The 27,802-nt window shown below is 33.9% G+C and overlaps 1 protein-coding gene and 1 pseudogene across 4 annotated transcripts in view; both read right to left on the bottom strand.

The window, feature by feature from the left end:
• The window catches only part of YTHDC1 (YTH N6-methyladenosine RNA binding protein C1), a 31,857-nt gene extending 10,073 nt beyond the window's left edge, over window positions 1-21,784 (bottom strand). For 2 of the 4 annotated variants that reach the window (XM_039845353.1, XM_039845354.1), the window contains exons 1-9: window positions 21,385-21,784; window positions 12,293-12,394; window positions 11,585-11,913; window positions 11,042-11,475; window positions 6,564-6,655; window positions 6,047-6,100; window positions 5,350-5,444; window positions 3,755-3,863; window positions 3,550-3,667 (exon numbers count right to left, since the gene is read on the bottom strand). In XM_039845353.1, the coding sequence (XP_039701287.1) occupies window positions 3,550-3,667; window positions 3,755-3,863; window positions 5,350-5,444; window positions 6,047-6,100; window positions 6,564-6,655; window positions 11,042-11,475; window positions 11,585-11,913; window positions 12,293-12,394; window positions 21,385-21,412 (1,361 nt within the window). In that variant the 5' untranslated portion in view covers window positions 21,413-21,784. The remainder of the gene's footprint in view (window positions 1-3,549; window positions 3,668-3,754; window positions 3,864-5,349; window positions 5,445-6,046; window positions 6,101-6,563; window positions 6,656-11,041; window positions 11,476-11,584; window positions 11,914-12,292; window positions 12,395-21,384) is intronic. The other 2 variants (XM_039845356.1, XM_039845357.1) reach the window with 1 other exon arrangement.
• Window positions 21,785-26,533: 4,749 nt separating this feature from the next.
• Window positions 26,534-26,652, bottom strand: LOC120588567 (uncharacterized; annotated as a pseudogene).
• Window positions 26,653-27,802: the final 1,150 nt, after the last annotated feature.

The following is a 27,802-nucleotide window of genomic DNA, read 5'->3' as shown; positions in this document are numbered from 1 at the left end:
GTTAGATTGAGAGAGCTGATTCCCCAAAAAGGGAACCCCTTCAGAGATATGCTTCTTTTACAACCTCCACAATATACTGTATAATAAAAAATAAATAAAAATAAACTAAATAATATAGTGCTTAAGAACATGAGCTTGGACACTAGAACAATTTGGAGTTTGAATTCCAGCTCTCTCTTAACTTCTCTGAACCTGAGTTTCTTCATCTTATAAACAAAGATATCACCATCAACTTCGTATTAGTTTTAAATGGTTTGCAAATGAAATGACATATAAAATATTTAGATTTCATGATTGTGTTAAAAAAAACAACAACAACTATTTTTTTATTAACTGATCAACAAAAAGCTGAACCTTAACCATTTAACACCAAATGAAAACAAATGTCTCTTCCCTATCCTTGGATCAGGGCTGCTTTCCTGGATTCAAATGTCCTCCTTTCAATAAGACGTTATTACCCACCATCCATGAAATGGCTTAACAATACAAATGTTTGTTTATAAATCCATATATTTGTATGTATTAATTATGCCCTCTACTTACACTACAGTGCTGTATTCTATGTATTTTAAATAAACCCTAACTTCTCTCTGAGCCACAGGGCAAAATGGTCCCATCAACTTAAAATAGATATCCTGTATTTTTGCAGTTCTTTATCAATCTAGCACAGTAATAAACGTGAACATGACATGTAATAAATACTTGTTAGTTATCAAAGAGTAATAAAAAATTAACAACATTCAATAAGGTTTTATCTGTGCATAAAATGAGTTATGACAAATTAAATGCTTTAATTAAAAAACTATTTTATCTACAATACAAATGAAACTGCTCAGCCAAAAGGCATGCGGATGAATAAGAGCTGCTTGCATTCCTCCTCTTTTCCACAGCTATCCATAAAGAATAAACATACACAATTATTTTGTAAAAGAGTGGGTACCATAAATAGAATACAGAAGTTTTATTTTGCTTTTAATGTGGATAGTCATTATCACTTTTGGAGAAGAAAGTCGGAAAATGCTTCCTGGAAGAAGTGGCATATGGAATAAGCCTGAAAGATAAGTGACTTGGGAAAAGCCATATGTAGAGAGGTATAACAGTGTTACATTTGAAGCACTGAGACAGGCTTGGAACAAAAGCAAAATGGAAAAGGAAAAGCACAAGTAAGCAAGGTGGTCCAGTGGACAAGCTACATAACCATTTATTTTACTGTATATGGATTTTCTTAAACATGAATATTGAATGCTCAAATTTTATGTAACTTTTTTAAACCTCAGAAAAAAATGATGACATTTACAGAGAAAAAAGTATATCTAACGTTAAAGTAACAAGGCAATACACTCTGTGGTGGGTGGGACATGAATGCATAGGGGAAAAAGGCAGTGAGTGATGGAAGTGCCCACTAGGTATTACTAAAAGGCTGAGATTCTTGGTTTAGTTAGTATTGATCTGACTTCACACTTCATGAATGGCACAAAATATTAGTATGATGAACTATATGGGTTTGTATTTCTTTTGCTAAATATATTTCAAATAAGTTCATAAAATAGCCAATAAAATAACGAAAAAATATGAAAACAATAACCTATAAATAAATTAAGCCCATTTTCTAAAATTAAGAAATTTCCTTATCAATAATTTGAAAATGAAGGTCAAGAGAGCAAGTAACATTCAAAACAAAATTTGCTGTAACCAATATAAAACTGGATAATTATTTTTTCTCCTATTCCTAAGAAAGCACCATCTCCAAATATTTTCCAGTGACATCAATGTTTCTAGTCATAAAACCACAGACTAACATACCTGTCCTTTGGCCTTTACAGTTACCCATCTAAATAGTAATGATGATGATGATGATGATGTCTATTATTGCTAACAAAGAACTGGTATCTTGTTTTCCCTATAAACTGCCAGAATGTAAATTTTATTGATTATAATTAGGTTATAACTTAATTACAATTTTGATTTCTAAAGAATTATGAATTTATATTTAAAAACTCTGGGTATAGTGGAGTAGCCTAACATCACATTCCAGCATGGACAATTACTTTTGCATATTATATTTAAGTAACACACCATAATTTACTTAACCAATTTCTTACATGGGAGAATGGACTGCTTCTAATTTTTCCCTACAGACAGTAATGAGTAATGATACATTTTTATGCATAGAGCCTTTTGCTACTTATTAACAATCAACCCAATACACTAGTTCCACTATATCATTGTCTATATATCTTTTTCCTCAGTGTAGCATGGTAAAGGTTTAACCTCTTAGGTTGGCCTACATTACTACTTATCTTTGCCTTCTGGACTTCTCTTTATTACCTGCTTCATAAAAAAGGTGGCTCCCTATCTCACCCACATATCCTCCCCACAATTTGTTTCCATGTCCTTCCTTGTGCTAGTCTGCCTTCCTGAATATGAATAGCATTTGTCCTTCTTATTCTTACCCAATCCCACCATCTCCATCAAAGTTCAACACCTAAGTCCACTTGTAATTTACAAAATATTAGTAGGATCCCTTTCAGGAAACATTTAAAATTAATTTTATAGGTAATAGATTTGTACATGCCATATAAAGTTCACTTAAATAATCAGCTTTTTAACATTCTAGACTCAAGATGGAGTGGCTCCTGCCCAGTGCCAATCAGCAAACTGAAACTCATAACTTTTGTGTCCCTGTGTATGCTCTGCTGGACCGGGAAGACAGTTAACACCCTATGTCCAGACAATCCCCAAACCCTAAACCAAGTCTAGGCTTTCTCACCCCAAACGAGGTTGACAGTATAGACACAGCCAACCAGGTATTTCCGATCTGTTTCTTCCTTATTCTTTATCCCATAAAAGATTTCTGCCTTCTGCTTCATTTTACGGTTCTCCACAAGAGACTATTTTATGTAGTGTCGAAAATTTTGTTTGTATAACCTAAATTGACTTCTTTAACCATTTTTCAATCATGTACAATCATTCAGTAAGAACATAATAACGGTGATAACTCCGTGTTCAAAATGTCTATTTTTCTAATAAACATATTTAAATCTTAATTACTCGTTTCAAAAGAACATACTGCCAACTAAACATGGTTTGCTAACTTCCTTAAAAAACACTACTTGTTCACAACTAAGTTACCCATCTCCAAAATGTTAGCAAAGTCGAAGAGTGAATAATTTCCCATTCCACTAAGTCACTAATAACTGATATGTTAAATCACTAAAATTACAGGTATATGCAGATAAACATTCCAAACAATCCATGACAAATTTATTGCTATATTACTAATACAGAGAAAAAAATACATAAAATTCCTGAATAAACTTTTGCCTTTTGCATCCTGTATAAAGGTAGTGAACAAGACAAGCCAAGCACACTGATGTTACTTTTACATTGTTAAATTTTATGGATCCAAATCATCTTAGGAATGAGACTCTTAAAAAGAGAGAATAATAAATTAAAACTAAACTGCTGTGGAATTTTAACATTATTCCCAACTGGTAGCCCATCAATTGAAAACAAAAGGAACTTTAATTATCTACACTTATAATTTACCTGCAAATCCAGTCAATTTTAAAGACACCTCCCAGCATTTTAGCACTCATTCCTGCTGGAAGTACCCAATGTATCGGGGATCCTCCATGATGTGACTCTGAAGAAAGTCTTGCAAATCCTAAGGGAATAAAATCACAACATTATATACAGATGCTAAAACAGTATAATCAATATTTTTCTATATCCCAATTATTTTTATTCTTACCTTGAAATTTTCCACTCTCTCTGACAGAAAATATTAAGATAACACTCCTTGCAGATCTGAATGCAAAATTTAATTTCTTCTCATTTACTGGTAGTGTGGACCATACACCCTATACAAATGATGTAAAGATCAGAGATGGAAATTAGTGCAAATTTTTCATGTTTCCAATTTTATTTACAAAAGACCAATGCTACAGATACTGTTCTACTTTATATTCAAGTAAGCTATAATGAAGAGAGGTCTTATTTATCAGCTATCAAAATAACATAATAATTTATTAAAATCTCAGGAAAAATATGGAGACATTATCAACCTTAACAAAAAATCATTAAAACAACTAGAGTAAATACACGGGGGCTCAAACCTTATGCGTTAGAATACCACATAATAAAAACAATCAGCTACAATTACTTTAACATCGTAGACAATTACAGTGCTAAAAACATGTTGTTTAAAGGTGAATTGTAACATGTACATTTTTCTTCTTGAAAAACTGTGCCTAACAAAATATTTTAAAATTATTTTATTAGCAAATATACAAGTGAAGAATTTCTGCCAAGTTTCTAGCATTTCTCACTTTTTCTACTTAAGTTCAAATTTTTATGTACCAACAGTTTGTCTGAAGAGGTCTGTGTTCTTCACACAGAGCCAGAACATGCTCATTAAGTTCTGAAGGATTTTAAGCAATTTTTTGTTTATGAAAGATTATGAGAATAGTAAAGTAAGGCAGAAGCTCTAATTCAGTTTACTCTGCTCATACAAATTAGATCTCATTCATACTAAGTACTTTAGTACTTATGCCTAACTCCATACCAGCTGAAGAACAGAAACTTCCACTAGATAGCTATTTGGTGTTTGATTCTTTCCATCTGTGTAAAGTTTAAAGGGTAATCCTCAACTTAAGTTACAAATATAAAATATCCAAATTGACAGAAATATGGTTAGAAAAATGTTTAACTTTAATTTTTAACTTTCTGAAAATCAAGAGAAACTGTAATTACTCATTTTAAAATAAGAACAGAAAAATATAATAGTTGGTATAATGAACAGATGTATTTTTGTAGCAAAAACCTAAGAAAATTAGTATCTTACAACATCCTATAGCAACTGAGCCTATTGTTTTTATAAAGCCTGGGGTGCACCTTTAAGCTAATTCTTTCTTTTCTTCTAAATCCCAGTAATCTTATTTCTAATAAAAGAAACTCTCCACATAGGAATAATTTCAAGATCTCAAGGTGTAAAACAAGCATCAATATAAAGCAAAAACTGGCTAAAGAAACTTTTAAAAAGTATTAGTATAATAAATTAGCAATTGAAAAAGAAACAAAAATCAAGAGAAACATCTTTTACAGTACAAATTTATATATATATATTCTTTAATATCAAAAATCTGACTTCTAAAATTGTCTTTAAAAGATTTAAAAGAAAACTTATTATTAGGTTGCCTAACCAACCACAAAGCAGACCCTAAGTGGCAACAGAGCTCTAGATCTTTAAAGCTTTTATGAAAAATCACAGAATCTTAATGCTATTGAAGATAGCATTAAAACTGTCAAGATTAGGATAGTTTTAATGGAACTGATGATAGATAATACCTTAGCTTTGGCAAGGGACACATTCTCATGGTTGTTACTCTTTATGAGAAAAAATCTTGCATCCTGTAGGACATATTTGAGTTTACTCGTTTGATCTGAAAAAAAGAAATCCAAATTGATGAATGAGAGGCCATTATCATTCAAAGGACTGTAACTTGTACTAACTGAAATTAGCCCTCCGCAACCCAGCTAAACTCTTAAAATTCATAATCATCCATTCAACCTGGAAAGCTAAGCCACAACACATAATAAAGCAAAGCTAAGAAAGGAACCAGCATTATGCAAGAAGGTAAATCTAATCCAGTGATGTTCCGATATATCAGATCTATACTTAAGTATGAAAATGGCTACAAATTTTATAGCTTTCATCAGATTATTTTTCTAAAGGTTAATAATTCGCCATTATGCTAATAAAATATATATATGTGTGTATATATATATATATATATACACACACACACACACACACACCACCCACTGAGTCCAAACACTGTAACATATCCTGAGATGTCTCTTCTAAAAGATATGCAACAAGAAGTGAACATGGAGCTTTACTGTTAAGATCACATTATTTTTTCCGTAATGTAATATATCAGAACATTACTACATTAAAATCAACTATTAATGGAGAACCAATAAGGCAAAATAATGACTTTATGCAGCATGCAATGAAAACAATTTCAAATTTAAATGATACCTTTTCGGACAGCACGAACGGAAGATGATAATTTCTCATGCTTCTTTTCTGAACCTGTATTTAGCCAAAGTACATTTGTTCAGATTGAGCTTTAATAGAGATAAGACAAAATTTCTACAGTCTTGTCACATAAAGTTTTCATTCAAGACAAATTATTCTTCCTGGCGCACCCACACACACAAAAAAAATACTTCTCAATGTGTACGAGTGTTTTGCTTTTTGGGTTGTTTGAATTTTTTTTAATATGTATATTTGAACAGTTTCTCACTCAGAAAACTAGTCACTGAATCATCATCTTCCAAGAAAAAAAAAAAAGTGAAATTCCACTTAAGCAGTAACAGAACAGGATTAAAATAAGAAAAAGCTTAATTTCCTCTACAATTATTACACTGAACATGCCAAAAATCAATATTAATAGACATTAACAAGTTCACACTAAACTACAGCCTCCACACTTTCTACAGATCACATTACAGTCAGTCAGATATGATCACAAATAAAGGTAAAATGAGAATACCTGCATATGACTCTGATGCAGAGCTTCCACTTCTATCAAAAACAATTGGAGAGATGCCTCTAGCTCTCTTCCTTTCCTTCTTTTTCTCATCTAAAAACAATTCAAACAAGATTTTTAAAAACATTACAATATAGATATAGATAACAAGAATATATATGTATTTTTTTTGCACTCTCTAAGTATTAGTCATTGCTATTCTCTCTCCTGATTCATTTCCTCAGAATATGGTAAGAACACTTCAAAAACTTAGGACACTTTGTTACTTCTCCCACCAATTTCAATCAAATAAAACCACATGGCTATAATTGACAACTATCTATCCTATACATAAAAGTGATCTTGAATAAAGTTTTCCAACAGGGGAAATAAAATCTACAAAGCGAACACAACTTTTCTTTCAATAAAATTTACTGTATTCCCTTCTACATGCATCTAAATCCTTTTAAAAGTACGCTATCATTCTTCATCACAATTCCAACTCATTATCCTAGGTGTCTAAAGAATTCCAGGTCCAAAGCTTTTCAACTTTTGTGTGGGGGGGAACCCCACAAGTAAATTAAATGATTCCCTCCTCGTGGCCAATTCTTGCATTTCTGTCTTCAATTTCACTCTTCTTGACCATCTCCTTCCTGGATTACAATTCTTATTTTCAAATTCAATTTCAACTTTATTCCTAAATCTTAACAACAGCCCATTTATTTCTATAAAATGGATGAGAATCTTCAGTAGACAGAAAAGGTTTGCGATTACCTGTAATATAAAGACCATTTCAAAGTTAATTTGGAATTTATTAGCATGTAAATGAGAACCTAAAATGGAATCAGGCTCTCCTGCCTTTTTATTGGCATTTTAACTATACCATTCTAAGCTCCTTTACTTTTCAGCTAAGAGGTAAGGAGAAATATAAAGGGATAAAATTCATATACATATTTTAATTAAAAAGAAACAGGAAGCTGAAATATAATTAATGATCTTGCATATAATCCGTTATGACTCTATAGAATTAACCATTTGAAATGCTTTAAATAAATTATTTTTAATCCTCATAATAAGCTCATGAGGTACACATGCCATGATTCTGATTTATAGAAAAGGAAATCTCAATTTAGAGGGGTGGTAAAGACAACTGGGCCTAGGCCCCACGGTTTCTGGGTGGTAGAACCTAGTTTCAAATGCAAGTCCTGTAACTTGAAAGTACAAACTCTGAGCTCTGTTCTTATTGAGCAAATAGAAAAGATAAAAGATATTTTACTACAATTCTTAAAAGACAGAAAACTTCAAGGATATTGTAAATTCCTTTTCTTTTAGTTTATGCATCTTTCCCTTTGTAATTTACTAAGAACTGCTTCTCCAAATAGATGTAAGCCTGTAAAAGATGCTAATTTTCCTAATTTAGGGGTGAAAGGGAAGAGCAAAGAAGTCTATAATGGCACAATTACAATGCCAAGCCCATTTAAAGCCAGCAACCATGGGGCATAACAGTATTTCAAATAAACAGCTTTAGAGAAAAACATTTATTTCCAGGGTGGCTTGCTCTGAATAATGATACATAACTTTCAAGTTTTAACATCCTTTCCCTCAAGGCAAACTATTAAGACCTCAAGTGAATAGACTGATGAAGCCTTTTAGTACGACTGAGAGCCTCACCCAAATAGAAAAACAGGAAGTTTTATCAAATTCCAAATCTCTCAGCATGTCTTTTTCATTCACTGACTACACACTCCTACAGTGCTTGGCACACAAGTAGGAACCAGATTCACTAACTCAATGAATATGACACCTACATGAAAGAGATTAAAAAAAAAAACCTTGTTAAAATTGTTTTCCATTATTTCTTTCAAAAATTCTAACATGTTTCTTTTGCTTTTTCCTCTGAATATTTAGAAGTCCAAGCTTTAAAAATTGATCATTAAGGATAATATATCTTTTTTGGCTATTTAAAAAGAATACTTTATGGAGCCAAATATATGTGATAAAATGGTGAGTACACAGATGTTGTATTATAAAGGTGCACACCTGAAAATGTTATGTTACTAACCAATCTTACTGTTAGGTAATCAGGCATCAGGGACAGGAGCGAAGACCCAGCTCTATAACCACAGAAACTTTCCTGGAAGGCCTTCCTAAAGCACCTCCCAGAAACATCTCCCCGCTTTTAGGGTTATAAATTACCCCAAATCCTAGAACACCAAGGCCATAAAAGCTGCTGGCTAAACCAGCTACAAACACATGCGCAGAAAGTATTGCCCATAATTTCAGCCTCATTATGCCATCATTATAATACTATGTTTATGTCTGGAAGTTCAAGAATCTATTAACACGTGCCCAGTAGGCATTACTCCCAATAAATTTAATAATAATAAAAAAAACTTTGTTTCAAAATATTGAAAAGATCTTTCACTAATACAGAAAAAATAATCTGAGCAGAAGGAAGATCATGCCCAACTGTTTTTATGTAATGTTAAATCCAGCATTACAATGAGATATCTCCAAGGATTTTTCATGATTTTTTTTTTTTTGGTATAAATAATTCCACTGCTCTTAAGTTTTTGATCCTCTTTCCCAGCTAATATTCTCAGGTCAAAAGAACAATGGAAGTGATCTAACAACCACCTTTAACAACCGGCAAGGTGTGTGACTTTTGTAAGGAAGTTACTGAAAATTCTGAGAAAAAGTAATGTAAAATAAACTGAAATCAAAAAAATTCATGATACAAAACTAAACTGTAATCCCTTGTATTTAAAAATTGACATCTCCTAATCAGAGCCCCAAATCCGCCTCATTTTTTTTTGTACGTTATTATAAACTACACTATGATAAAAATAATTTCCTGCATACTAAACAGTCTCTAAAACACGTTCCACATAAGGGATCTTCTAAGGAATATCCTCAAATTTTCCTTTAATGAGGAAAATAAAGAGTTCCAGGTATCTTTTAAAACAATGTATCTTTCTCTTCTAACAAGTTTTGATATCAAGGTTTAACAAAACCATTGGCTAGCATTCAATTTGAAATGTCTTATCTACAAAAATATAAAAGTATTATTAAATAGCTTAATACAGTATCAGTATCATTTAGAAGCTTATTAAAATTGAAAATTATTTTAGGCCCTACCCATTTAAATAAGTCTTCCTTGTTTGACTTAAACAAATATTCAAGTCTAAGAAACAGTTTCTAACATGGATTCCAAAATGAGATTCCTATCATGAAATGTTCCTAACCCCATGAGTGTTATATACAGTGAACATCCATTCATATTACCAATACAATTTTTGTTCTCTATCATTATAAATTATAATTGACATAATTCAGTTTTCAAAAAGTACGATAGGATAGAATTAAAGATTCCACAAGTTTTTATATTAAACCCAATTACTTACCTAATCAGTTTAACTCTTTAACTTTCAACCCCCTTCAAAAACCTGTCTAAACTCTCTCTCAAATTTACAACTCTAATGAACAAAAGATTGAAAACACTTCAGTTGCCAATCACTAAAAAATAGCTGGCCATTTACTCTACCATCTGTGCTATGTCAAGAATATGATTTACTAACAATGTACTACTAAAATGATAAAAATTCTATAATAATGAATATGTAACTATCTTATATGCCAAAAGAATAGGATTTTTCTTGCATTCCAGTATTTAGTACATTTGCTTATGTAGCAGATCTGGCTCCATCTTTACATAAGATAGCCATGAGAAAATCATCATCATACAGTGATCAAAGATCTTCACATACTGTGACCTCTCTTTGTTGTACTCCCTGAATTTGCCTTCCTAAAGGGACCCCCTTCAGGCTCGGAACTGCAACTACCTATGATTCCTACAATTACATCTCCCGGATCAGATAGGGATAAAGTGGTAGGACACATAGTAATGAAGGAATGCCCCAAGATGGCTCTTACCTAATCTTTCCACAAGATTTTCATATGTTCTTATTTTCCATCTTGTACCTTTAAACCCAGCCCTTTGGAGACCCTGCCCCAGTCAGTCAATACACAGAGAATTGAAACCAATTTGTGCTACCAAAAAAAAGAAATAGCTGTTTTGATTTCTACTGCCACATGATGGAAATCTAGATGCATTTAACATGTAAATATTGTAAGATCTAGTGGACGGATTCCATATACACTTCAACTACATCAGTGTTTAAACTGTTGTTAACTAATATGAAAATCTAAGAATTTATAACATTAAGACCTGAAATACATTTCCTTATAAACAACTGGACTTGTGTTCATTTATAATACAATCAATTTGTAGGTGTTAAATGCCTTTGCACAAGTATGTAAATCTTATTCAAATGTACTTAAAACACTCAAAAGCATAAAATTAACTATAAAAAAAAATCACAAGACAATCTTATCATATCCGCCCCATCTCAAAAATTTTATAATTTAAACATGTTTAAGAATAAAACCACTAATTTTTTTTTTTTTTTTAAAGATGTCTTTAGAGATAAAAGTAAAAATTTGATCCATCTGTGCCTGAACCAGATCTAACAGACCCATCTGTGAAGGAAACGGATTCGGAATCAGAGTCGCTAGCCTCACTTCGAGTGTCATAATCATTGCCTTCTTCCTTCTGATCTCTCTCATCTTGTTCATATTCTTCCTCGTCTTCTTCCTCTTCTTCTTCCTCTTCCTCCTCCTCCTCTTCTTCCTCCTCCTCCTCCTCCTCGTCTCCATCTTCATCCACCTCTTCATCTTCCTCTGCATCATCTTCTACCTCTTCATCTTCCTCCACATCTTCCACTCCTTCCTCCTCATTCTCGGTATTGTTGCCTTGCTCATCAGAAGAACCACTGCTGCCAGTCTCATGGTCAGAGCCATATTCTTCAGAATTCACTTCTTCCTTAGAAGATTGGCTGGATCTGCTTGCATGTCTATCCACGTCAAGCCCAATTCTCTGATGTTTAAAGAAAAAGGGAATCAGCAGTAATATAACAGTGAATAAACAGTTCTAAAGCCTCAAAAAGAATTGCTTTCTGTTTTATATCTGCAATGATATTTACTACCTCAGAACCTTCTGGTGTAGGGGATTTGGCCCTCCTTTCAGGATCCCTCTTCCGGAGACAAGTTTTGTCAGGGTGACTCTTATAAGGTTCTCTAGAGGTACTGCTTGACAAACGAATCTTCCGATCAGCTTCTAAACGCTTGTTTCTTTCAGATCTTTGATATTCCTCATTTTTATACTCTGTGACTGACTTTCCTTTTGTACTAACTATTCTTTTGTTATTGCTAACTGATGAACTCAATGGCTTAGAAATCAACTGTCTGGAATGAACAGAAGGCTTTTGTCGCTTGGTGTCAGTAGATTCCATTCGGTCACTTTTCCTTTTTGATCCTGAAAAATATAATTTAAAAATGGATATAAAAAAGGTATTTGGGTATTGCATTTATTTCATCAAAAACTAACAGACGCTATATATCAGAGGAAAAAAGCCTCGTTTATTTAAAATAGCTTCTAAAATATTTTTACTCCAAAGTTAATCATAAAGAAAACATAGGTTTCAAACCCTGGAATAAATTCATCTATCTGAGTTGTTTCACACATTTGAAAAGTAACAGATTACTCTTATTCATATGGAATTAGGTACTAAAGTTTATGATCGTGCTTTTGGTATCAACTGCCTCAAGAAACAAACGCAAAGGCAAAGTCACTTTCTTAAGAAATTAAATCTCTATACTGTTATTTTAACAAAAATAATAGAAATCTTACATACCCTTTTTCTCATTTTTATCTTGTTCACTCTCTGGATTATACAGTTCATCATCCTGTTCTGGTACTTCTGTCAAAATATCATCTAATACATTAAGTTCTCCATCTGAAAGAAAATTAAAAACAGGGAAAAATCATTGTAATTAAGCATTTATTTTTGGGTACTTATTATGTTGAGGCTGCAAAAGTATAAGAACATAACCCTCAAGCAGCTTTTATTTCAGAATCAAGACATAACGATAATTCCTATAAAACCACACAATGTAAAGGGCATGATATAGAGCTCTGCTCTATAAAGCCAGGATATATCTTATACCCCATAAGATATAAAAGGATATACTGGGGTACAGAGACAAAATGTAAGAACTTCTATTTATCAAGGATTGTGTACTCTCTGTGAGATACTGATCATCAAGACAAAAAGTGGCAGACTCCAGTGTAATCAAGTAATCAAAGTTAACATCATCAACAGAAGTTCAAATCGACATCAGAATAGAACTATTCTGTGATATTCCTATGAAAAATGCAAAATCTGAATCTATACCTGGGGAAATACCAAACAAACCCAAATTAAGGGGCATCCAAAAATATAAATGTCATGAAATCTGGACACTAAGGAGAACACCAGATTAAAGGAGGCTAAAGTGACATGAATAACTGAATAAGCACTTGATCTGAAACATAACTAGGAAAACTAGTGAAATCTAACTGGTCAATATATAATAGTATCAGTGTTAATTTCCTGATTTTGATAGTATGTACTATATAGTTAAGTAAGGATATACATACTAAAGTATGTATAGTTAGGATATACATACTTAAGTATGTATATCCTAATTTTTAGGATATACATACTTAAGTATTTAGGGGCAAAGAAGAATCACACCTTCAAATGACAAATGGTTCAGGATAAAAGTGTGTCTACATGCATCTATCCACATATCTTTACTGAGAGCACATGAGAGAGGGAAAGAGCGAATATGAATGTGAAAGACAAATGTAGTAAAATGTTAACATCTGTGGAATGCAGTTGAAAAGTAAATTCTTTGTACTATTCTTATAGCTATTGTTTGCCTGAAATAATGTCAAGATAAATTTAAAAGAAAAAAATTATTGGTGTGCTACACAATCAAAACTTTTGAGACTGCTAGTATGGACTATAAAATTGTAACTTGTTCATACAAGGAAACTATTGACTATAATTGACATACTTCAATGATCATGAAAACTTAGAACTGTTTTGTCATCCCATGCTCACCTTCACCCTGTCCAACAGGACAAAATAAATCTTAAACATACAGGTAAATGTTTAGTGCTTTGAACTGATTTTTTATTAATATGCTAAAGCTAACGGTAAACATTTTCAAAACTAAGTATTCCAGTATCAAAAATGTCTTTCCAAATTTAAGGTGTAGCAAAGAGAAGTATAAAGTCATCAAACTGATGAGATAAAAAGCAAAGCCCATTCAAAGTATAACAAGGGTTATTAACAGGTTAGATGGGATTCAAATTTCCCCAAAAGGTGAGAAATCAATGACTGAAGAGATAAAACCGTTAATGTAGGCATTAGGGAGGATACAGAAAAAGTAACACCTTTCTTGTATTTGGAGTCAGACACAGTTGCTATTTAAAAACATCTAAAAAATTACCATCTAGAATGGCATAGCAATTGATTTCCTTAGATGGTAACAATGTTTATCTGTACTTTATACCATTTTTCTAAAATGAATATATACTATATGATTTTTTATTTTTGTTTACTTAGTCTTTTAATTGTTATTTAAAATCAAGGTATGCCAACCAAAAAGGTTTCTCTCATCTTCTGGATTAGATTTTAACTCAGGAGGAAATTCTCTCAAGATCTGAATGGTAGCAAACAATTTCAGACTCTGTATTATAAATAAAAAATAAAAACATAATTCAATAGAAAAAAGTAAAAGTTTTGCAGATACTTATTTCTTCTTAGGTAAAAGCTCTCTAGTCAGTACAAAAATGGATCTCAACAGATCTTGACAATACATTTGCAGAAAAAGAAAAATTGTAAACTATCACATCAACATAGGAAGTAACTACAGTGCTACACACATCTTTTCATGAAATTAGTTCTTAACTAGAAATATCTACCCAAAAGCTTGAACATTCACATGAAATTACATCTTATATGTGCTAAATTCTAAACAGAATGAAAAAATTGTGCAGTTTAAATCAATTTAAATTTCAGGCATGCCTAAATCATGGTTTCCCTATATTTTTAAAAAAGAGCATTATTGTTTTTAAAAAACTTTTAACAAATAATTATTATTCAAATTCAGAGTTAGTTGCAGTTTTAGAAAACATCTACAAATTTTTAAGACCAACCAATGCTTACTTTTTTTAACACTATCAGTTTCACACATATGTACATATCGTATGACATGTATAAGGTATGTTTTCTCATCCATTACTTTACAGATAAACAGAATCTCACAAGTTGACCAAATTTACTTGTCTAGAAACAGATGGATGTGAGTCTAGAGTTCCGGCTTTCTAAATCTGAGGTTAAATTAGATGGAGAACAGTAAAAACACCTTTAAACAAAGTATAAGGAAACAACAAAAATGCAAATTATGAATAGGCAGTATATGTGAGATTAGTTTCAAATAAGTGCACTAGAAGGCTCTGTGTTGCCAACATTACTATATCTTTAATTTAAAATCAACCATAACACCCTCACTTAATGGTCTACACGGTTTTATCTGTATTATAATACATGATACATGACATCAATAATCTAACTATGGTTTTATCACAATATTGGCAAACTAAGACCTTCAGGATAAATTCAACCCACAGCCTGTTTTTGACCCACAAGAAAAAAAAAGGTTTCTGCATTTTTAAGGTTGTGTTTAAAAAAAGAATGACAAAAACCTTAGATGGCCCACATAAAGCCGAAGATATTATTTACTATCTGACCCTTTATAAAAAGTTTACCAACCTTTAATATAAATGACATTTTAAGTTACTTTTTCTCCATCACCAAAAACATTTATTTACTGAAATATGGTACACAGAAAAAGAGATTTGGATTTTAAAAAAATCCAGCTTATCATTTAAAAGCTAGGTATCCTTGAGAAAATCCCAGTCTGAGCTCCAGTTTCTTCACCTCTGATAAGAGACATTTAGAATAAAATATCAGTGTTTGGGAAAGGGAGCAGAAGGGCAATTATTCGAATCCCCTAATGAGTTTTCAACCTATAAGCCTTCTCCTATCTCTATCAAATTCTAATAAACCTTGCCTGCCACAACTATTTGTTAATGACTAGGGTATATAATATACAAAATCTGGTCCAAAACACAAAGCAAAATCTTTTTTCAATAAGACAAATATATACATGTTCTGATTATCAAGTGTTGTATGTAACATGCTACCCCAAAACTTGGTGTTTTAAAATAATACAATCATTTATTATTGCTTTGATTCTGGAGTTCAACTAGGTTCTCTCAAATGGCTGCATTTCTAGATGGTGGCTAGGGCCAGAATCATCTGAAGGCTTGCTCATTCACCTGTCTGCTAGGCAGCTAGGCTGGGAAGACTCAAAACAGCTGTGACTTCTAGGGCATTTCTTTCTGCGGTCACTCTTCATCATGACAGCTTCAGAGTAGGCAGACCTCTTACATGGTGGTTTAGGGCTCTAAAGATGTACAGATCTCAAGAGGGAAAGGGCCAGGGGAAACTCAGCAACATCACCACAACATTTTATTCAGAGGCAATCACAAATGTTTACCTAAGGTCCAAAGTGGATAACAGAGACTCCATCTACTGCTGGAAGAAGTACTGAATACTTGGTAAATGATTTCAAAACTACCATCTATTTAGTTTTGTTTAAACTTAAGGATTTTAATTATAAATATATGGTGTATTTTTAAAACCCCAAATCTGGTTTTTAAAAGATGAAAGTTCATAGTATCGGGTTATAAAGCTACCTTAAACTGCTTCTTCTGACCCCTTCTTTCATTGGCTAGAAAAAGTACACTTCGTATATATTTTAATTCATTTTTTTATATTAGAATGAATTAGTCATAAAGATAAGATTATTTTAACATTTTCAGAAGCCACTGCTGTTAAGAGACCCATTATCACTGGCATATCCTTTCTGGAAAGAACTAACTGTGAGATAAAGTAACAGCCACAGTTCTCTAAGGTAACTTTCTTTAAATTACCTTAATAAATGTTTCAAGTCACTGTCCTGAAATTTAACATTATTATTCTGTATAGAAATATGCATATATTCAATTTTTTCATAGTAGTTTGTCAGCAGCAACCCAACCTAAGAATGTTCACGGTTAAATGAACAAAGGTTAGCAAATGCCAGGTTAAGAAGAGTTCTCTGAAAATACAACTTACATACCATAAAAATAATACAGTATTTCTATGGTAAAACACTTCGCATTACATTTTTCTGGTAACTCCACATAAAGAGCTATACAATCTTTTAAAAAATCGTTTTTAAAAACCTCAAAAACTGAGTTTAAGATGCCACAAGGAAATGAAAATGAATTTTTTCACATGTCAGTACAATGAATTAGCTCAAGCAAAACACAAAATGCTTCATTAGTATTTCTATTTATGGCTAAAATTCAAATCCATCCAAAAGTTATACTCTGATAACCTTTAAGACGAATCTAGCTCTTAAACGCTTTGTTTTTGAAAACTAAAGATTAAATGTAAAAATCCAAACATTAATTTTTTAAAGGACTATTTAATCATTAGAGACCCAGATTCTCACCTGAAAACTACCAGCTGAAGCAGTCCTAATAGTCTTCTGTTAAGAAAGAGAGAAGGAAATACAAGCCAAGGTTTTGCATGTGAAAATCTGGGTTTATGCCTGGCAAATCAGTGTATTTACTAATACTGCCTGAACGTGGACCATGCTTGCTCTTTTATTTTTTTTAACCTAATTCACCTATTGCATTAAACAAGTATTTTACCTGACTCTAGTATGCATATAAGCCTGCAACTCCTGAATCACACTGATGTTAAAGAAATGCAAATAAATTGAAGGTTCAGTTCAATAAACACTAAGGCACAGGGACACAAAACTCCAGTTTTAGTATATATACTTTGTGAGAGTAGGAATGCTAAAGCAGACAATCCTACTCAACTCCAGTGGATTAAGTGCCTGAAGAGAATGCAAGCACCATGAAGTCAAATCTTCCAAATTTTCAAAAGGATCCCCAAATTCAGATTTTTATTTGGAACCATCTGACTTCTAAATGTGGCCTCAATTAAAAACACCACAAAGCAGGCTGCTGCTAGCTTGAGGCCACTAAGTGCAGTTATCTGTGAAGGTTTTGCATTCACAATATATGATATATATGGACTTCATTATGATCACTTGTGCAAGCTAGCACGATCTGTTTATCTCAAACTATTAGCAAACTGAATTTTGCAATAAAGGTACAGATTCAGGGGAATAAGAGGCAAAACAAGGAAATGAAAAGAATCATTTTTAGAGCCTGTTCAAAAACTGACAGGATGTGACAAGTAGTAACAAAGCTTCTGTTTTCTTGCTTGATTGGGGAGATTTCTGTTTCAGATAAATATGGGAACTTAAAAACCTAACTGGCTTTCGAAGTAGTTTAACCTTTAGAAGGTTATGTCACAAGAATTGCAAAATGAAAGCCAAAGAATAAAGTGACTTGACTAAAATCTTGCAACTCTGAATCCAAATGTAGTGCTCTTTCCACTAAACAAGAATTAAATCTTAATCTGGAAGGTCCTGGCCCAGGAAGGCCACAAGCATTACCTCCAGGGAATTCAGTGTAGAAAATTAACCTTTATCTGAGATACGATTTTTTGTAACCCCAGAAGCTTCTGGGTCAGAAGATACAAAGTACTATTTATTTCAGGGTCAAGCATCAGACTAAGTCCCAGAGTTAGTATATAATGAAAACTAGGCTGTTAAATACACTATGCATTTTGTTTTCCAACACAGGGCACCAGAATACATTATACTTTTTAATTTGTTTAATGTAGTTTTAGTTTGGCAATGGAACAAGATTTCCTGGATCCTTGCCAGCTTACATTTTACATTGGACCGGTCTCAGTTACTTTTTTGTTATTCAAAATGAAGTGTAAAGACTAGGATTTCCCACCCTATGCAAATCTCATGCATTCCAAAAAGCATATAACTGAAATCGAAGGAGAGCATTTTTAATTTTTGATGCTATTTCTATTATAGGTAAAATAAATAAGTTGGAATATCAAACAATCTATACTTTATAAAGCCCTAACTAAAGTGGACCTAGAAAGTCAACCTTATCCTAAAGACTTAACTATAGCGAGGACCACAGTTTGTACATACATATGTGTATGTACATATATATGTGTATACATGTACATATATATGTGTATACATAACTGTGAGTACATATTTATATGTACTTGCCTGCGTGTGCACGTATATATATAATTTGAACTCCGAAACCACTGAACATTGATAGCAAATGTCACATAACTAGTCAGTTATTAATGAATTCCAACCATGGGCTAATGATTTACAACCTTGCTTATCATTTATGCAAGGCACTGAGACACAATTACTACACACCAGGAACCTGGTGAACAAGACATATACTTCTGGCCCTCATGGAGCTTCCAGTTTGGTAATATAAAAAACACATTAATTATGAAAATGGTTATTCATTATCCACATTTTGGACACATTTGACTTTTATAACTATTCCTTGGAGAGAACTTTATAAGAGCTTAGGAAATTAAATTCATACAAGATGTTTATAATATAAATGTATATTTCTTCATATAGAAAAATGGCATTTAATACTAGTTAACAGCACCAACACTCCAACATCTTCCAAATCTACATTTGGGACAACTAATCCCACAGGAATCAGAGGAAGCTGGCAATCTGACTAGTTATATAGGCTTCAGCTCCTAGGTATGGGTACTATGGAAACTTTATAAAACTTAAACTGTTTATCACACAACTAATGCACAAAGCCCAATAATCGAAGGTCTCTTGACCAAAACTGTTTTAACTGTTCTGTGATTAATAACAAATTTCTGCCATTTAAACTTATTTTATCAAAATCTTACACCATTTACGAAATCATTTAGAAGGGACCTAAGGTTTGTGACATGTCTAAGATTCCTATAGGACTTATCATCATAATTTCCTAATGTTTCACAGAAGATAACTGATGACAATAAGCTTCCCACTTTTGCTTGTTCAAATATGAGAAGAGTCAAGTATTGATTCTAATTCTGGCTATTAGTCTAGCTGTGTGACAATGATCAAGTGAGACACCCTGAGCATTGGTTTCCCTGTATTTGCAACCTGGATCATTCTAGAAATCTTCCCATTCCAAAATTAAACAAGTAATTCCGGTAGGTTTGCATTTGCTAGCTTTCCCAGTCAACTAAAGATAATCTTTGATCTTAACTATAAAGATAAGGACTTAGAAGTTTTAAAATAAAGTTCTATTATGGAAATTAAGTTTTAAAAAATTGCACAAAGGTGAGGCCTGTCAAAAGCTAAACAATTTACTGTAACTATTGCTAAGAGTAGGCATTACTACTTGCCAATTATAAAGTTTATGTATTTAGACTGCATTTTCATCAATAAATCCATTTCCAAAACAAAATATTCAAATCTTCACCCACTTTTTTCCCCCTCAACGTACATTACTGTATCTACCACTGACTTAAAACTACATTCATCTGAACAGACAATGAATTCTTGAGAGTACTGAGTTTTACTCATTTTGTATTTGGTTCATTTCACCTACTACAACCACCACGCATTCCCATACACGCAGCTCACAAATTACACTCCGACACAATCAAATGTTGACTGAATTATCAAAATAATCTAGTTTAATAACTGATTTTACTACTAATTAAAAGCCATTTTCTTTATTCACTAACACCATACAATGCTATGTTCTCATGCCTTCTGAATTTCTCAAAAAAGTGGGGATGGCGATTTTTTTAGGATTCATTTAAGGAAGGAAAATTAAACTACTATAACTTAATCATCGAGCTGCTTTATGATAGGAGTAATACGTTAAAGATATTCCACCCACTCTCCTTCCCAAGCTTGTCCCTACCCTTGAGCAGTTTACTGAAGCATGAAGATGGTTCTTTCTCGAATAAAGAAAAATTTTACAGGCACAAGCCTAATGCGACGACTCTAGAGCCCATTTAACAAATTCCCACCCCAAATTAGAAATACAGAAGAGTAGATCTGTGAAATACAGAGCAGCTGCTGTGCCATATTATTATCAACTATAACTTTTCCCAAATTATCATGCTAATCTTAGGGGGTCGTAAAAGAATTTAAGGCAGGATCTAATCGAGACCACTCCCCAGACCTGCACGGACCTAGGATCTACATTAACATCTCTAGGGCCTGGGAGGTCGGTATTTCAAAAGACATTACATTACATTCTGACACCATCAGTTCTTCCTGTACTTCCCTGTATAGTGGCCAGGATATTTTTTCTCAGGCCTAAATCATATAATTACCTTTTCAAACATCATGTTTTCTGCAATAAGTATTCTAGGAACCCAAAGGGCAATTCTTGCCACTCTGCATATTTAACAGGAACGGCCTGGAATTACTTTAAGATATTTCTCGCAAATAAAAATCCACCTATACGATTTTTAAAATATGCTCACTTAATAGACTATGAGCTTTGATCGCACATTAAGTTTTCAAAATATCGCCTAACAGAAAGGGTGGGTCTAGAAATACGCATTGCATCCGCATAATCCTACCAGGAAATAAACCTAAGAACCTGAAACTGAGAAGGCCTTCTTTCAGTCGCGCCCAGGACAGCTAAACGGAAAGTGAAGAGGAGAATTAAGATCAAAAACAAAAAGAAACAAAAAATGTAGGCGTGATGAAGTGTTAGGTCATTCGGAGACCGAGAACGAAAGGGCAGGCCTGGTCTCTTCCATGACTCTCGGCGGGAGGGACCAGCTCCGCGCGGGGCTGGCTAACCTCCCCAACCCCCACCCCGCAACGAAGAACCGCGGTTTCACCGATCCACTCCCGAGCCCCGCCTCCGCCCCTCACCTTTCTCCGCACTAACCTTTCTCCTCCCGGCTGTCGGCCGCCATTGCTCCTCTCCTGTTTCCGATGCTGCTGCCGCCGCCGCTGCCGCCGCTTCGACGCAACTCGAGCAGGAGCCCCAGCCGCGGCAGCACCAGCACGGGCACGTCCGTCCGTCCGTCCGCCCGCTGGGCTGCGCGCTTCGCACCTTGGCCTCTACCACTCACCTTTCTCGACTCGCCCTTTTCTCCCTGCTTCTTCCCTTTTTCCCTTCCCTCCTCGCACTCCAGCCTCCGGAGGCCTAGGCCCAGCCTTCCCGTTGGGACTTGGGGACGGGAGGGGCTATAGGCAGGACAGGGAAACAGATGGCAACGGCGGGCGGCGCTAAAATGGAGCCTGCTTCCTGCGTGAAACAATCCCGTTCCCGAAATGCCCTGCGCTGTTTACGCTTCTTTCCTCCCTGGTAACGTCACAGTGCGGAGAGAGGCGGAGAAGCGAAACGGGCAAGGGAAACGTGACGTAACGTCAGCACGTCGACCCGCCCCTGCTGCGCGGACGTCTCTGGAATAAGTCTTTCCAGTTAGGGGTTTGTCCGAGTTATTTATGCGCAGTCCGCGGTACTTACTCTGTTTATTTGGTTCCCCTGAACCGTCTGTTGGCGGACCATCCAGCCTCAGGGCAAAGATTCTTCCTGTGGCGGGAGTCCTGATTGAGTTCTGGGTATCGGAGACTTATTTAGGACAAGTCTAGGCTGGTCCTTTTGCTGCCACCACTTTCTTGGCTATGGGTATCAGGAGTGCTTTCTTAGTTGGTGTCCCAGGGTTACTCAGAGGCAGCTCAGGATGCAAAGAACTCACTTGTCACAAAAGCCTGCTAGTTTTGTTTTTAATTGAGGAAAGGAATTGTGTTTTAATGTAGCTGCGTATTTCATGTAAAAATAAATTTGATTTAAACATTTATTGAGGCTCTCATTTATTAAACAGACTATTGAGAAATTGAAACTACAGAAGTGACCAAAAATTACTTAACCACATAATACGGTAAAAACTGCAAAGAAACTTTAAATTCATTGACCAAAGGAATGGAAATGTAATTTTGTTTCACTGCTCCATAACTGAGTTTACAAAGGAAAGATGATTTGAAGGGAAAAAAAGATAACATTGTTACATAAAAACAAACAAATGGAGTGTTCAGAGAAAGACAGTCTAGAGTGTCTTTGTCCTTGACGGCCATTGTAACAAACCAAAATGAAGGCCATGGAAAGATTTTAAGCAGTTGAAAAGCAGGAATAGAGATTCGTTTAGAGCCAACTGGAGGGTTTGCAGGAAAAAGAACAACAATTCGGTACAGAACCCAGCTATGTTTCAGTTGCTTAGGCATCAAGGATAAACAGGACACTGATTCTGCCTTTTTTAAGAAATTTTTGGTATAGTATAAGGAAGAGATAAATTAACAGGAATTATGTAAGAATAATAGCTAGAAATGGTGTGTTATTTACTGTGTGCCAGATACTGTTCTGAGCACTTGACCTATACAATCTGATTTCATCTTCCAAAAACCCAAATTATATTACTAGCTTTACTTTACATAAAGGGAACACAAGATATGAAATTAAGTGTGCAAGGTCAGAAGTAGTAGTAAGTAACATGGCTCAAATCCAGACAATTTGGCTCCAGCCCCCACATACTTAATAGTACTCACTGCTTCATGTAGAGTAAGCTCAGGATGTTATTAGAAACCTTAGGAACATGTCACTCAGACTGGGGAAGTGCTACAGAATAGAGTCAAGGAAAGCTTTCTGGAGAAGGGAAAGTCTAGCTGAGAACTAAAGGGCTATTAGCTTAGGTGAATGGGAGAAAGGGTGTGTGTGGTGGGCAAGGTGGTTTTCATATAAGAAAGATCCTGTGTGGCGGTGACAAATTTGCCCATAGTTTAATTCAGGCTGATACTCAATAGTTAGACAAGAAGAGACTGATCAGTAAAAGTATTATATAATGTTCTACTCATTTATAATTCAGTCAATCAGTATTTATTAAATTTCTATTCAGTCCCAAATATTGTTAAAGTCTCTGGGGTTGAAAAAGGTTTTGTGTGTGTGTGTGTGGGTGTGGGTGTGGGTGTGTGTAATCCGGTTTCGCTCTTCAAGGAGTTTGAGTTTACCTTCTAGTTAGGGAGATAAGTCATAAGTAAACAAATTAAAATCATGACAAATTCTATGAAAGAAATAGGAGGCTCTTTATTGTGGGGTTGGGAGTGCTTCTTATGTCTAAAAACTAGTGAAGTCTCTCTGATGAGGTGAGGTTGAGACTGATACCTATTAAAAGGTGAAGGTAAGAGTCATTCTGACAGAGAATAGCATATACAAAGGCTCTGAAGGAAAGAGGCCTTGGTATGGTGAAAGTTCTAAGGAGAATATCAATGAGCTGGAGCCCAGAAAATGAGTGAGAGGGTGAGTACCTGAGATAATGTTTGAGGGACCCAGCCTAAAACAAAAGCAGTACAAGATCTACAGAAAGACAGGATTCCGAGATTGAGCCCACTACAAAGTGGGAATGGAAAACATCTTGGGCTTTTCACAGATCCACACCTGTAAAATGTAAAACCAAGCCTACAAAGGTTCAAAGTGACCAGCACTTCTCAGAGGAAGACAATAAAAGCTAGAGTCTCTGAAATATATTTTCACAACATTCAATATTAATCAGACCAGTGTCAGGTCACATAGCAGTTTGCAAACTAGTTCTTGCCGACCTAAGATTTTCCTTGAACTAGCAGTGTTTATTTGTTTTTATTGCAGTGTAATGCCCTTAATCAGGGCATGCCCTTTGCATTGAGATTTGACCTTCACCACCCCTCTCAATTACCTTACCCCTAGACAACATTACTGATTGAAGTATATATACCAAGTGTGTGAATTCAGGAAAAAAAAAAAAATAAGTAGTTGGATTCTGTTGCTCTGGGAAGGTTATTTAGAGTGTGAAGCAAAACTTAGTCCAGAGTCTTAAAGAATGTCATCGTGGGGAATATAAATGTACAATATGGTTCTAGAACATACCAGAAAGCAGTGATCAGAGAATGCTAGAGTTCTATCAAAATGACTCAGAGTTACTTACTAAAGTGGCTGCCATTGGCCAAATATGAAATATTTTGAGCTTCTGTAAAGGTAAAACTGCATTGGATAGAACTGTGAGATAATAAATTTCTATTATTTTAAGCCACCCAGTTTTTGGTACTTTGCTATAGAAGCCCTAAGAAATTAATACTATGTCTCTTATTTAGACACCAATTTGAATACATAAACACACAGACATATTCATACACATATCAATATCAGCAAGCTTTGAACAATGAGTAAATGGTGATTTTAAAAGAATTGTTCTGAATTCTTTTAGTTGTAATTAGTTATATTTAAAAAAAGAATGTTTATAATTTCATGATACTAAAATATTTGTTGATGAAATGATACAGAATCTGGGATTTCAATATATACTATTAGAGGGCAGTGGGATATGAGTGAGGGTTATACATAAAATAAGCCTTGCCCATGAGTTGAAACTGGGTGATACACATATAAATAGACATACTCTCCTCTCTGCTTTTTTTTAAATATTTAAGACTTTTTAAAATGATTTTAGTTGAATTGTACACCTGAAACTTACTGGATTTCGTTAACCAATGCCAACACAATAAAAATAAATTAAAAAAAAAAAAAAGCAGAATGAGAGAAACTAGCCAAGAAAATTGAGGAGATATCAAAATGACATTTTTCTTATTCCATATTTATCCTACCAGTACTAAGAAGTAATTAAAAATAAGCTTTAATGTAAATATAATCCTATATTTAATCTTTGTTATTAAAATAACGTTATGTAAAAAAAAGAGCACAGCTATTTAAAAATGTGCTTTTTTATGTTAATAAAAAGGGAAAGTTGAAGTTATAAGGGACTGAATTCTAGATTTGTTGAACATTGCTTTATTCAAGTAAATGATTGAGTATGATAAAGAGCACAGATTTGCAGTCACAATGAGCCAGCCAGTATAAATTCTGGCTCTACCACTCACTAGCATGAGACCTTAGAGAAATTAACCTTTAATCTTTAGTGTCTTTATAAATGAAAATTTAGAAATTAAATTCAAAGTGTTGCTATAATGTTTAGAAGAATTAGCAAAAACTAGCTGAGTGTTCGATAAGCTGGAGTTTCTATCATTTTTATTATTTCTGTAGTTCAGGAAAGATAGATTGTTCTACTAATTATTGTTGGTGAAATTAACCAGAAAGTATAGTACTAAATGACTCTAAATAGATTTTTGGCTTATTTATGGATGCAGATAATGTCCTGAGTAAAGATGGGGAAACGAAAAAAGTACAGCCAAAAATTATTTTTAAACCTCAGGGATCATCACAATATTTTAAAAATACAACACAGCTTCTGAAGGGGAAATTTCTTTTTAAACTGAAGGTGATGAATTATGAATTGAGATAAACAATTTAAGTGTCAATAAAAAGTGCCCGGAGGCATCCATGTACAGAGAAGTTCCATGAAAGAAAAGATTATCATATTTCAGCTACTATTAGGTTGATATCAGAACAAACAAAGCTAGAGAAAGAGCAGTGATAGAGAACTTTGGAAATCTAGCCCTTCTAAGGGGAGACCTAATCAATACCTCATAATGCCCCTAATGTCCAGCTGACGCACCAGAAAAGTCCACACCGTAAGAATAAGAATAAAGTCTAATCACAACCTACACAAAGACTAAAACCAGCAAAATCCACAGGGAAAACAAAATTCCAAAGTCTTGCATGTTAAGGTTAAGAAACAACTTGGGCTTTTCACAAATCTACACTACAAAGCATAAATGTCCAATCTACACAAGTTCAAGGTGATCAGCCTTCATACGACTGCAGCCCTAATCAACATCTGACTGCAATCTCATGAGCCAGAACTGCCTCACTAAGTGATTCTGAAATTCCTGACCCACAGAAACTGTGAGAGGTAATAAATACTTAAAGTTGTTTTTGAGTCACTAAACTTTGGGGGTGTTTTGTTACACAGCAATAGATAATAAATATATAATGTCATATGTAAAAATCAATTGTACTTTGTTTTGTTTTTAGGCAAGGCAACCCTTGGTTGACCTCAAAGATTATAAGGACGTTGTCAGCTTACAATCCGTTACTTTTTTCCTTGTTACACCAACAGCACCTGGTTTTCATAGGTAGTCTCCCATCCAAGTACTAACCAGGCCCAACCCTGCTTAGCTTCCGAGACCAGACAGGATAGGGCTTGTTCAGGGTAGCATGACTGTAGACCAATTGTACTTCTAAATATAGCAACAACATTTAAAAACATTTACAATATAGCATTAAAAACAAAATACTTAAGAATACTGAAAACTACAAAACAATGTTGAGAAAAATCAAAGAAGACCTAAATAGACACTCATCGTGCTTTGAGGACTCAATATTAATGTCAATTCTCCCTAAACTGATCTACAGATTCAAAGCAATTCCAATTAAAATCGCAATGAGTTTTATTATAGAAATTGATGAAATGAATTTAAATTTGTGGGGAAATGAAAAGGACCTTGGATAGTCAAAACAATTTTGGAAAACAAGAATAATTTTGGAGTACTAGCACTATCTGATTTCAAGACTTATTATAAAGTTATAGTAAACAAGACAGTGTTGTACTTAGTAAAGTAAGACAAATAAATAAATAAATAGAGTGTGACACATTTATACTCAGGCATGAAAGATAACATTAATTGCATAGATAATTTGCGTTATATTCACAAGCAGTATGTACTACAGCATTAAAAATGAACTAAAGCTACCTGTATCAACATGGTTTAGAATACATAATGTTAAGTGAAAAAAGAGCTTTCAGATTTTCAGACTGTTATGTATGGTATGATGCTATTATTTAAATACTAAAAACACATAAAATGTATTACTTTATAGATACAGAAATCATGTACTAAAAATACAAATTACATTATAGACGAGAAATTATCTTTGAAACAGTGTTTACTTCTGGGAAGGGAGGAAGTAATAGACTTAGAATACAAAGAGGACTTCAACTTTCATCAGATATGCTGTTTTTATTTAAAGACAAAAAAGACCTGAAACACATGGCAAAGTAATAATATTAGGGAGTATATGAGGATTACTTTACTGTCTTCAGTGTCTTTGAAATTATTTTTAAAGTTGTACATGAAAAATATTAGTCTAATTTCAAAGTAAAACTCTTTATTGTATAATGCAATTGTATTTAAAATAGTTGGTCAAACCAGTAAAGAAATTGACCCTCCCATAATCTTTGTCTCTTGGCCTTCTCCACATAAGGTATTCTTTCTGCTTATTCTAAAGATCTTGATTTAGACTTAAGAGAATTTCCTGACCTAGTATGTGTGGGTGAGAGGAGAACACAAGATAGGACTATGTTATCTTTTATTAAGAT

Source organism: Pteropus medius, unplaced genomic scaffold (assembly GCF_902729225.1).
Source record: "Pteropus medius unplaced genomic scaffold, Ma_sr-lr_union100, whole genome shotgun sequence".
Classification (NCBI taxonomy): domain Eukaryota; kingdom Metazoa; phylum Chordata; class Mammalia; order Chiroptera; family Pteropodidae; genus Pteropus; species Pteropus medius.
The sequence above is the reverse complement of the archived record's forward strand: the minus strand, read 5'-3'. Positions and strand labels throughout refer to the sequence as shown.